This window comes from Denticeps clupeoides, chromosome 3 (assembly GCF_900700375.1).
Source record: "Denticeps clupeoides chromosome 3, fDenClu1.1, whole genome shotgun sequence".
Classification (NCBI taxonomy): domain Eukaryota; kingdom Metazoa; phylum Chordata; class Actinopteri; order Clupeiformes; family Denticipitidae; genus Denticeps; species Denticeps clupeoides.
In genome coordinates, this window is record NC_041709.1 from 8,141,262 (window position 1) to 8,154,029 (window position 12,768).

Below are 12,768 nucleotides of genomic sequence, written 5' to 3' on the forward strand. Positions count from 1 at the left end.
AAAATTGTCTGGAAAAAAAAAAGACCAGTAAACCTCAAACTTTTTTGTATTCAAAAGATTCAGCATGAGTGCTACATTACTCACATGCCCCAGTAAACAACTGATGGCACGAAGAGGGATTGTCACATGCATTCCTGCTACAGTTGATGAATGTAGGCTTGTGGTGGCCCAGTGGTTAAGGAAGCGGCCCCGTAATCAGAAGGTTGCCGGTTCGATTCCCGATCCGCCAAGGTGCCACTGAGCAAAGCACTGTCCCCACACACTGCTCCCCGGGCGCCTGTCATGGCTGCCCACTGCTCACTAAGGGTGATGGGTTAAATGCAGAGGACAAATTTTGTACATCGTGTGCTGTGCTGCTGTGTATCACATGTGACAATCACTTCACTTTAATGTTTTTAAATAGACTTGGGTGACTTTGCCATCTCTTCAGTCAAATACGTCCTCTATATCTTGGATGGACAGGAACCTCAAGATGAAACAAAGCACAGATTACTAGAGAGAAAAACAGTGGTTACAACCAAATAATTATAAATCTTCACCCTTGTATTTACAATTTCACTTCTCTCTTTCTTTCACTGAAACACCCATGGACTTGTATCTGACTCACATTTAATGTGGTTTCAACATTATGTTTTCGACCATGCCATTACCAAACAGATTTCCTTCAGCCTGTCTGCAGACTTACAGTAAAAGAAAAATCCTTATCTCCCAGATGGGTAATTGCTGGATGCATCTACATGAGTGCATTTACATTTGCCAAGGGAATAAAAGAACCATCAGCTTGTCCAATAAAGCTCACTTACGAATACATAAAGTGCTGAAGAGGCAGCTGCAACAGCTCATGTAAGACGGCACCAGGAAACTTTGGTTTCGTCCTTCTATTGTTTACTGATGCAGCTCATTGACAGTGAAATGTGTTGTCGGGTCAAGTATGTTTGAGCAGAGGAAACTGTAATCAGCTCTGCAGGAAACTGATCTCTGTTCAAGTCAACGGTCATCTGACTACAATGTGAGTGAGCTCTTGTGAATCAGGGCCGGACTGGCCAGGGGTTGCTTTCAACGCTGTGACTATCAGAGCACCCCATCTTGCTTTCCAACTTGCGCCTCCTCATAGACCAGTCACCTCCACCAATTGCCTACTTCAAGAAACAATTAATTATTATTTTGTTAAGCTTTTTCCTCACTGTCCAATTTTATTTTTTTATTATTACTACGGTGGCTGTTCATGGGGTCCATGGTTTCTGTGGCACATTGTTCTACGTGTCTCTTTGCTGCTTCATTCTCTGTTCTGTATTGATTGTGCATGTTTGGTAGACAGTACGATGCTGAAAATTTGAAGGTAAAAATTCAGCACAGATAGACCACATTGTGCAGCAATGTGATATCCTGTGCCCAGGAGCAGGGCTGAAGCTATTGTTCTGGGGACTGGGGTCTGTTTTAGCTCTGAGGAAGTGGTCAGGCGTTGCACAATGTCTGCCAACAGGTCATCCAGACATGCACGGCCACCCAGTTACATCCTGATGTAAATAAGGAACAGTGCCTTGCTGAGGGATCCTGGAAGTTAAAAAAAATTACACTTAACAAATGCAAATCTACAATTCAATTGGTTTCATTTTTTTATATTTTAATGGCCCTGCACATGTGCTGAAGTTATTATTATTGAGCCTCAAACCAACAAAACATGAAAATCAGATTTGATGTGGAAGGTGTTATGCTAACACAGAACTTTGAGCCCTTGAGGAAGAAAAAATCTGTTATTTTATTTATTTATTTGTAATTTGTTTTATTGGAAACATGAAAGCCAATATGTTTCCCATTTTAAATTTTAACAATAGAAAAACTCACACACACACACATATATATGTGTGTGTGTGTGTGTGTGTGTGTGTGTGTGTGTGTAAATATGTTTATATTTATGATATAATTTATGATGTATTATATTCATGATTTTTAAATAATTTTTATATTTATATTTTTTATAGAGGTGAGTGGGAGAGAAACATCTGTGACACCAAAAACGGCGGTCAGTGGAGATGGATGTATGGTCAACCCAAACAAATTTGGGTACAGGAAAAATATGTGAATCAGGTTGCAGGGAGATCTGTGACACTTATCACACTGTAGAGGGAAGTTGTGGTTTTGAAAGGTGAGTCTTATGTACAACTTTGATCAGGAGGAGGCCGAACGAAACCTAAAATGATGTCTGAACACCACCGGGATATCCGTGTGAGGGGTATGTTGGATAGGTAATGATGAATAAAGTAGGGCATAGTTTTTGTAATACTGAAAATTAGAAAAATCCAATTAGCTGAATATAAACTGGAAAAAGATTGTAACATGAATGCCTAAATATTTAAAGCCAGTATAACTAATCTGGAAAGGAAAGCCCTATTGAATCAAAGGTTCTGTCACGCCAGCGAGCTGACCGGGGAAGGAAGCGCAGAGGCAGGACATACTGGAAAGGGATTTTTATTATAAATAAACAATAAACACAAATAATCACCAGATCAATGGCCGGAAAGGGAAATAAAGTAAAATCAACATAAACAAACCTGCAGGCGTGTGGCGATTGCCAGAACTCAAAATACACACACATACACCGTTGCCAAGTCAAGTTCACGAAAATGCCGCCGCGGCAGAGGGGTGGAGCCACAGGCTTTTAATAGCTGTCTGGATTGGGCACAGGTGATGTGTCTAGGTGCCGTCATCCTGACAGGTTCAGAGATCTGATTAACAGGAAAACATTTGCTTTTTTGCAAGTTAAATTGGTAACCTGAAAAAAAAAAGGCCCAAAAGTTGCAAGATACTGAGAATTGCCGGGCAGGAAACCCGGCGGCAATGGGAGAACAACCAAGAGCCGGGTCAGCTAGAAGACGATCATCAGCATATAATGATATTTTATGTTCTGTGTGGTTTCGATCAATGCCCTTAAAAAACAAAGAGGAGGACCTTGACGATGGCAAAAAGCGAAGGTGAAAGCAGACGGTCCCGCTGACAAGGTGACAACCCTGGCGTGTACCACGTTTTAAAGGAAAGTAGGCAGAATGAACACCGTTAGTATAAACACTGGCCAAAGGCTTTTCTGCATCAAGGGAAACCACAATTTCTGGGTCAGAATAGAATTGTTTTATAGTAAAAAATATCAAAAGCATACGAAGATTAGAAGACAACTGACACCCTTTTCCATTCACAACAAAAATATATTTCTCAATATGTTATGTGACAATATCTTTCGTGTGTACTCCTATATTGAGAATTGTACATAGTAATATTTGTTTATATATTCTATAATAATATTTTTTATGTAAGCAATATATAAATACATGAAATAGGCTATGTGACAATATATGAAAATATTGCAATTAGGGCCATTTTCATATATTGATATACATTGTTATACAATTTTATATAGTATTATATATACTGAAAATGTCCTATATTATATAGAGATTATATATTGCATATACAGCCGGGAAAATAAGTATTTGACACATCAGCATTTTTATCAGTAAGGGGATTTCTAAGTGGGCTATTGACACAAAATTTCCACCAGATGTTGCCCTCAAGCCAAATATTGAATTCATACAAAGATATCAGAACATTTAAGTATACAAGTTGAGTCATAATAAATAAAGAGAAATAACACAGGGAATGAGTATTAAACACATGAAGATAACAAGGTGCAAAATGGCATAGAAAGCCAGGAGATCACCTGAGAAAAATCGTGCCCCACACATGGGACATTCTCAGGTCTGGTGAATTTGAATTTGTGATCGTCCTCAAACTATTCGTGAACAATATTTATGTTGAAAGAGGATACTGCTGTGATGTTACTGTTTCCATGGTCAATATACCATTTCCTCCTGGTCTACTGACTTTAAAGGGTTGTGGATTGACAGGAATATAGTTTTTTTTTTTTTTTTTTAAGGGGCAAAGCTATTGAGGTCTAGATTAATGTTGCTGGGATTGTCCCCTGTTTCTGTGATTCCTCAAATGGTGCTAATTTCCTGCTGAATTTCTTGTAAAATTTAATAGGAAACCCATCTGGGCCAGGTGCCTTATTAGACTGCATTGTTGAAATGGATTAAGTTATTTCATCAAGGGAAAGGGAAACATCCAATTTAACTCCGGATGAACAACAGGATTTTCATCTGATGAGCCAACCAATTACTTAATTTATCACCATGTTTGTAGCACATAATCTGGTATTTTATAATTGTGTCCTCAAACGCTCACACATGAACAGCAAATAAACATGGCTGGTATGTACAGTTTAGGCCAATGTCTCATTGAATGTGTTTTCTTTATTTTCATGACCATTTACATTCGGAGATTCGCACTGAAGGCATCAAATCTATGAATGAACACATGGAGTTATGTGCTTAAAAAGTGGAGACCTGGCCTCCACAGTCACCGGACCTGAACCCAATCGAGATGGTTTGGGGTGAGCTGGACCGCAGAGTGAAGACAAAGGGGCCAACAAGTGCTAAACACCTCTGGGAACTCCTTCAAGACTGTTGGAAAGCCACTTCGGGTGACGACCTCTTGAAGCTCTTTGAGAGAATGCCAAGAGTGTGCAAAGCAGTAACCAGAGCAAAGAAACTAGAATATAAAACATGTTTTCAGTTATTTCACCTTTTTTTGTTAAGTACATAACTCCACATGTGTTCATTCATAGTTTTGATGCCTTCTGTGAGAATCTACCCAGTCCTAGCTACTCAACAGAATTCATTGGCAATTGCAATGAAACTAGAAAAACCTTATCATATTCAAAATCCACTGAAACTCCACAATAAAGAATTTACAGTCATTTCAATCTATTTTACTCTCAGGAGAAATAAAGGGAGGCAGGAACGCGGTCCTCTTTGAACTCGTCTGTCCCGCGCCGACCGGAAGTGGCCGTCGCCGCGGTTACGTTCACGTAAACAGTGGGGCGCGGGGACCAAGTCGCCGGCTTGGCGGGAGCTGGTGAATGTCGAGATATTAACTGGCTCGGGGGTCGCCTTCGTAATAAAGAATAAAGATGCAGCAGGGACGGAGGCGATGTCGAGAGCTCACCGGACCCACTCCTCATGCCGTGGCTGTGGTAAGAGTCCAGCCTCTTCTTAGTTTAGACTTGATCTCGGCAACCAGTCGTTACCCAGGAAAAAAAGATAAATTCGGAATAATGACCAATAAAACGAAAGAAGAAAAAAAAAATTTATTATAGGGTTAAAACATTTTTTACCCCCGATTCTCAGGAGTCCTCGATTTCTATACACTATCGCCACCTACTGGGATATGCGTGGACCTTACACACTTTTTGTTGTAAATTTAACAATAAATGTAGTTTAATATCAAAGATTTGTTTAGCTAGAATATCTTTATTTGGGTAAAAAATATTTAAATGGATGTGCCACACTTTTTCAGTTTTCTTGGATGAGGGAAGGGACAACTATGTATTACAATGCATTGCACTGATGTCATTATTCATGAATTAATCCTGCAGCGGGCAAGAGTTTCCTCAGGAATATCTCCAGATCACCTCATCGTGGAGAGAAGGAAACGGGATGCTGCTCGAGACAAGATGCTGGAGTTCACGCAGAACCAGAAGGTGGACAGCGTGAAAATGCACTGGCAGAAGAGCACTGATCGGCGTATTGTATTGGGCACCATCAAGAGACGGGTTCAGGAGGCCATGGGACAGTATCAGATGAGCATTGATGAACGGAGAGAGAGGTCTGGATCATGTTTTCCTCAGGGGCTCTCATAAACTAATTATTTTACGTTTGTCTCTGCTTTTTTGTACCCTGCCCTAACACCATCTTGTGTTTGGCAGGCTGCGTGTCTTGCTGGAGGAAGAAGACAGGCGCCACCTGAGAGAACTGGAGGAGGGGCAGAGCAACGCTGCCCTGGAAAAGCAGTTGAAGATGCATGAGAGGGCACAGACACTGCGTGACAGGAGGGAGAGTGACAGGCAGAGGGTGGTGGCTGAGAAACTGGAGCAGCTCTTCAGGTACAGGGGGAAGGGATATGAAACACTTGTGGGACTAATAAAGGATTATCTATCCTTTATATAGTATAGTATAATCTCCAGATAGTATAAACTTCAGAGAGACATGTGCTGTAACTCCCGCATGGCCTGTGCCTCAGACAGCAGAGCCAGGAGCTGCGGGCATTGGAGGGTCAGCGGCAGCTGGACGAGGTGTGCTCGGAGCGGGCCGCTCAGATCCAGATGCAGCTGGAAACTCGGCGACAGCGGGAGGAAGATGAGAGGCTCTTTGCCCAGCTGTGGGAGATGGACCGGCAGGCCAAGCAGGACCGCGAAGGGCGGGAAACCCGGCGGCAATGGGAGAACAACCAAGAGCAGCTGGCCTTCCTGCGCATGCAGGTAGAAGCTGCCGAGCAGCAGAGGATGCAGGCCAAGCAGCTGAAGGAGGAAGAGGCGCAGATTTTGGTAATGACGAAATCAGCATGATGACGGCCTTGCAACCTTACATAACATTTAGCTGACCTGCCTATCTTAGTGGGTTTGAACCTTTGACTTTGTTGTCACCTTGTTAATAAGTTAATTTCCTAAAATTGCTCTAATTTAATACTTTCTGCATCTGTGACAAAGCTGAACGATCGAGTAATGTATTACATATTCTGTTCTGTTTACTCAGCAGGAGCAGAGAGAGATGCGGTGTCTAGAGGAGCAGCGTGGGCATCAGCAGAAGCTCCAAAACCAGGAGAACCAGCGGAGGATGCTGGACCGCTCACTCAGGCTGAAGCTAAAACGCCTGGCCCACGAGCAGCAGGACGAGCTGGCCCTGGACATGAGCATCCTGGAGCAACTGCTGTCAGAAGACAGCGATGAGAAACGGGGGGAGGCTGAGAGGAGGGTGAGACGAAGTGTAGAGAAATAGCAGACGGAGACAAATAACGCAATTTGGAGGAGCTGGTTGTGAATGCGATTGTTCCCTCGCCATCAGAATGAGCGGCGGGAGGAGCAGAGCAGGTATCGGCAATATCTGGCCCAGCAGCTGGAGCAGCAGCGGAGGGAGGAGGCAGAGGCAGAGCAGCTGATGGAGTCAGAACTGCAGCAGGCGTGGGCTCGCCGGGCGGAGCAGGCACGCCTGGAGAAGGAGGCCAGAGACCGGCTGATGAAGGACGTCCTGGACACCCGCCGTCTGCAGATCCAAGAGAAATGTCATAAAGGATTATTTTGTCATGAGTTTAGACACATTGATTAGTTGGGACCACAAATTGTTTAACAAAATTTTAATACATTTATGTGCACTTCACAGTGGACCGTAACATGCAGAAACAAGCACAATTGGCCGAAGATAAAGATGAGCTGAATAAAGTCATTCAGGAGAACAAACTTCTGGATGAGGAAGAAGTAAAACGGTAAAGTAGAAAGAATTTCTACTTTTTTTTTATATTAAACTCACATCGTGCCTAAGTATGTTCTTCCCTCTCATAGTCTGAGGGAAGCCAGTCGGGAGTACCAGGCCGAACTGCTAGCTCAGATCCTCCAGAGACAGACGCTGCGAGAATCTGAGCAGGCTGAGGAAGAGCTGGAGTATCAGAAGGGCCGGGCCTATGAGGAGCTGTACAGTAAGAAGATGCAGGACATCCTGTCAAGGCCCACCTCTAACACGCGAGCTGCCCACCCATTCAGGCGAAAGGAGAATCCTTCCTCTATCTAGAGCAAGTTCTAGCTTAACTTAAATACTACAGGTTTCAATGTTACATGCATGAAAATAGCTGTTCTCATTAAATGATCATGAAATGGAAAAAACAATGTTTCCTTGTTCATTGATTTGCTTTGTTAGCATCTTAAATGGTCATAAAAGGAGTATGCTGCAAATGCTACATTGCAAAGACAAATAGGTGTGCTTAGAAATTGATCGCTCAGTGAAAAATGTTTTATTATTGCAGCATAATTAATAATTATGTGTGAATGAACTCTGCTGGTCTTTTAGTGTCTACTGCTCCTCACTACATTGTCTCAAGCAGGCCAACCTATAGAAATCAAGAAAGACTCCCAACAGACAACAACTATATTCCTGTCAATCCACAACCCTTTAAAGTCAGTAGACCAGGAGGAAATGGTATATTGACCATGGAAACAGTATAACATCACAGCAGTATCCTCTTTCAACATAAATATTGTTCACGTATAGTTTGAGGACGATCACAAATTCAAATTCACCAGACCTGAGAATATCCCATGTGTGAAGGCCATACCTTGCAATTGACAGGAATCTTCTGCTAATACCTTGATGTGTGATATTCCAGAGGTTTTCTCCAGTCTTTTCTTCAAAGGTCTGGTGAAGTTCAGGACTGGTTAGAGTTCTTTCGCTGGCACAACAAATGCTGGCACAAGTTGGATTTAGTTCTGCGGAAAATTAGGCATCCAGGCATTATAATAAAAGGCACACCTAACAAAATAATTTTGCAGATCATAATCTAAATGATACAAAATGCATAAAATGTAAGCATAATTACTACTTTGCAACCAGTTTGACTGCTTTTCAAACGCAAAAAAAGCACAATGCTCAGAAAACCTGTTCTATTTTAAAATTGTCACCGAAATTATTTTAAGTCTGTTAATTGCATTGTTTGTACGGGTTTGTCAGAGTGCAAGCAGTGAGAAAGAACTTGGTCAACACCCAATACCTCATACAGGAGTGGCATGGGAGTGGAGAGATTAGTCTGGTGTCAGACGTTTGTCGTCCTCCTGTTCAGGCAGGTGGCTGGAGTTTCACAAGTCGTGCTGTATCTCAGTATCAGTAGCTTGGCAGAGGATTTCTCCGGAGCATGGAACATTGGACAGCTGAGAGGAGGACCGCAGTGCTGAGACATAACTACTTCAGCTTAGCACTGTGCTTGTGAAAGCTGGCAAGGTTCCTGATCAACAGGAAGAGAAAATGACCACTGAATATGAAGTGTACTGCAAGGTAAGCCCAGCACGAAAACCTTTATTTTACGACACTTAGTGATAGTCCATATCTGCTGGCTACACAACACAACATCTTATCGCGGTGTTTTATTGCCTGTACTAATGGGACAGCATGTGCAATCATGTAAAAAGAGTACATATTTTACATTATTTTTTTTATGAACATGGATGTGTGTGTATAGGCTTACTGAAAAAGTAAGGTCATGACTATCACGAGGTCATTACTATTTGGGTTTTCCATGTGAGGAAAACTGTACTACACAAGAACATAAAATGTTTATTGTATATAAAATAGCAGATATCATGGATGGGACAAGAATCCCATGATACAAAACTATATTGATATCTCAATCCAGTCTATTCTGTGACACTCGACATGTTGCAAGATAATTGCCTACAACACAGTCCGATGATATTACAAAAATTGTATCTGAAGTCCCTCACAGTACATTACTGCTGTATGGTTAAAATTACCTCCAGTGTCTGATAAATGTTTTATCATCTTATTGATAATGCATCACCGAAGGAAGAATTACTATACACATTTATTTGTATTAATTTTTTTTGTCCCAACATTAGTACATATGTCAATTTAATGCAAGATAATTTAAGGTAATTGTGGCATTATGCACTAGACGCTAGACTTGTCGGTGAGGCGCGCCGGGTGCAGTTCGCTCTTTCGCCGCATGGCGGCCCCCGCACGTCGGGCTTCCGTTCGGTCCGCGGGATTTCGCTGCAGTCACGCCAGTCAGCCCGGCCGAGTCCATGGATACGGGGAGGAAGTGAAGGGACCTGCGCCGGTCAAAGACCAAATACGTCTGCGCCCTCACCAGACGGCGTCTGTTTTCCGCGGGCGCTTCGCACAACTCACCTGGCTCCACAGCGCAGTGCTGCCGGCCGCGGCGAACCGGCGGAAAATCCACCTGCCATGAGCAGGAGCGGGTCCAGCGGCTGAGGCGCAAACTCCCAAAGAACTACCGACAACAAGCGAGAAAACGACCGCCGCCGAGCTGGAAGATGACCGGCGGACGATGGCTCCGCATCGAGCCGGAGTTGGTTTAATAACCGGGCGGATTAAGTTACCCGCGCCTCGACATTCGTAGCGGTTTCGGCGGCGGAACTTGGGCCATGTCGGTAAACGAGCTGTACACCAAGGTAAGCGGCTGCGTGAGGAAAAGTCAGGTCGAGTTATGCTTTGCGTGATGTTTTTTTTTTTTTTTTTTTTTTTTTAAACTGAGGTATTTTCGGGCTCCGGGCCGCCGCTGCCGCGGCTTCCCGGACAGGTGCGGTTTCGGTCGGTTTAACTCACCGGGCGAATTGCGGCACAGTCAACTCGTTTCTTTCCCTTTTTCTTTTTCTTTTTCTTTTTGACGCCCCACGTGTCCTTCCTTTCGGTATTGTTGTTCTGCAGCAGAGAGATGGATTTTTTTGTTGTTGTTGTTGTGCGACCTCGACACAGACCCTTTTTCGGAGAGAAGCGTTAGTCTTCTGTCATTTTATGAAGCCAAATGACCCAATTGACAGACGTTGTTATTTACGAGCGATTTCGAGCGACTTTATTGCGTTTTAGATTTATTGAGGGGAATTATGGTTGCTGAAGTTCACTCTCGGTTCCTGCCAGGATTACTGTGCTTTACAGTCGCTGCCTTTTCTGTAGATCGATGTTGCATAATAAAGTCTAATATGGGACAGTCAGTAGAAACAACTTTTGTCACCTCTGTCCTCCACAGGACTGTTGGATACAGTGCAGTGTTAATAGTTCACCGCTTGTGAAATTGATTTAGCCATAAAGCGGAGGCTTTTGGGTCAAGCAGTCTCATTTTTCACTTGCACGGTTGTCTTCTGTCGCCTGTGATGTTCTTGTTGCGTAACGGACGCTGGAAACCACCGTTTCAAAGCAAACCATGACCCCGCAATGAGAAATGATGACATAACAGCCTTTCCATCTTCTCAGGTGACGACTAGCTATAGATTCCCCACCTTTTCCATTCTTCCATTAAAACTGTGGCCCAGACGTATATGTAACGTGTTGCAATATCTGGTTTTGCAAAGCGACCATTGCATGATATTTTAACTCTTCCGTCCATTCCTCTTATGAGGCCATATGCTGTGGAAATAGCTAATCCCGACAGAAGACAAAGGAGCAAATCCTAAAAAATCCATCTGCTTTCTTTGGGTGGGTGTGTGTGTGTGTGTGTGAGAGAGAGAGAGACCAGCTGTCAGGTAAATTACGCAAGATTAGATTCGATTAGATTAGATTTTTTTTAATTGATGTCGTTAGTTTTGAGGCTCATTTCGACTGTCAAGTTCAGCATTCGGTCACATCAGAAGCAATGCACGTCCCTGTGTGGCTGTCAGAATGACAGGGTCTGTGTGGAATGTTGCGGCAGTGTTCTTGGCTCCCCGCTGCCTTTGGCGTACATTCGTGGAGCATCTCATTTACAACAGGAGCTGTTACACTTCCCGACAAAGGAGAATATATATTCAACTTTTGTGTTTTTGAGCAATTAATTTTTTTTTTGTTAAATAATGGCCAGTAGTTTTAAGAAGAAGGTGGAAACCCTCTTATTCCAAAAATATTACAGACAAATCTAACACATACACATGCATACACATTGAACAAACAAATACAAAATGTATAAATACATTATAATTTTTCTTAGTCTAGCACCCAACACTCTCCGAGCATGCTCTTCAATGACAAGTCTAAGCCTTATATGGGCTCTTAGTTTGTATACTCGATATTCTATAGAATTCGAACGAGAATTGCTGGTGTCTTCCCATTGTAAGTCGCTTTGGATAAAAGCGTCTGCTAAATAAAGTAAAGTAAAGTAAAGTAGTTGGCTGCTGTACGAACTTCATTTCATGCCGTATGCGATGAGACTATAAGGCGTTTCGGCGTAGACTTTTACCAGCCGCCGAACAGTAAACAAGCGTTTCTGGTCCGGAGGGAGGGTGCGCCCTCGCGCTTCCCCTCCCCCTGGACATGCAGGTGTACCGACGTCACAGCAAAAGGCGTGGGACCTTCCTGCTGAAAAGGGAGCCTCCGTGTGTGGGGGTGGGGAACCGGAGCAGCGCGTGTGGCGGGGAAACAGGAGAAACATGTTGGCTTTCCTCTCCGTCAGCTTGCGCTCATTCCTCTGAGGTGGCGCTTCAGGCACAGCCTGATGAATTAAATGCCATGATGATTTTCGTTTAAAGCCAGGCCGGGCAACCTTTGCTTGGTTTATTTATTTCTGCGTTTATTTGCTTCACCGTTGTAAATAATCCGACACAGTGTTCTGGTTTCATCCAACCCATCCCACAGACAACCTTTGTTCTTCCTTAAGAGATAGGACTCTTGGCACCTTCACCTCGGGGTTCCTCGTTCTGTTTTCTGACTGGAGTGCAGGTCAAAGATCAGGCAGGGAAAAGTTCCTCTTGGCCTCTCACAAACGGCGACACTGTGGCCACGCCCAGGTGAAAAGTTCACACCCCTCCTCCCCCGGCTTTTTTTTTTTTTTTTTTTTTTATACCACAGAATCACACCCCCAATTGTTCCCCTTTAAAAGACTCTCCTGTAACCTGATCATCTGACCCCGGCCCATTTCAGTGCTCGGGTTCAAGAGCAGCCTAAAGAGTTGGTTGCGTTTGCTGTATGCAGAAAGGTTTTGAAAAGCCAGGCCCCTGTCATCAGAATACCTCTAATTACCGGAGTGTGTTGGGCAACGCGTGACCTTATCACAGAGTTGCCACCGGAGAACCTGTCGTGCAAGTCCTCTGGCATAATAGCCCCTCCTCCACCGCACGGCGTCTGCGCCGCATTTCTCTATGTTTCTGTAAATTGCTGTTTGACCCTC

General features: G+C 43.5%; 1 protein-coding gene and 1 long non-coding RNA gene across 4 annotated transcripts in view; one reads left to right on the forward strand and one right to left on the reverse strand.

Annotated features, from left to right (window-relative positions):
* Nucleotides 1-5,205: 5,205 nt before the first annotated feature.
* Nucleotides 5,206-10,116, reverse strand: LOC114785372 (uncharacterized). Its single transcript, XR_003749054.1, has 3 exons — nucleotides 8,647-10,116; nucleotides 7,416-8,365; nucleotides 5,206-7,151 (listed from the first exon to the last, which is right to left on the reverse strand). It is a non-coding gene; the product is annotated as an uncharacterized LOC114785372 (long non-coding RNA).
* The window catches only part of myo5b (myosin VB), a 38,123-nt gene continuing 34,052 nt past the window's right edge, over nucleotides 8,698-12,768 (forward strand). For 2 of the 3 annotated variants that reach the window (XM_028971527.1, XM_028971529.1), the window contains exon 1: nucleotides 8,698-8,927. In XM_028971527.1, the coding sequence (XP_028827360.1) occupies nucleotides 8,898-8,927 (30 nt within the window). In that variant the 5' untranslated portion in view covers nucleotides 8,698-8,897. Of the gene's footprint in view, nucleotides 8,928-9,643; nucleotides 10,085-12,768 lie in introns of those variants that run through there. The other variant, XM_028971528.1, reaches the window with a different exon arrangement.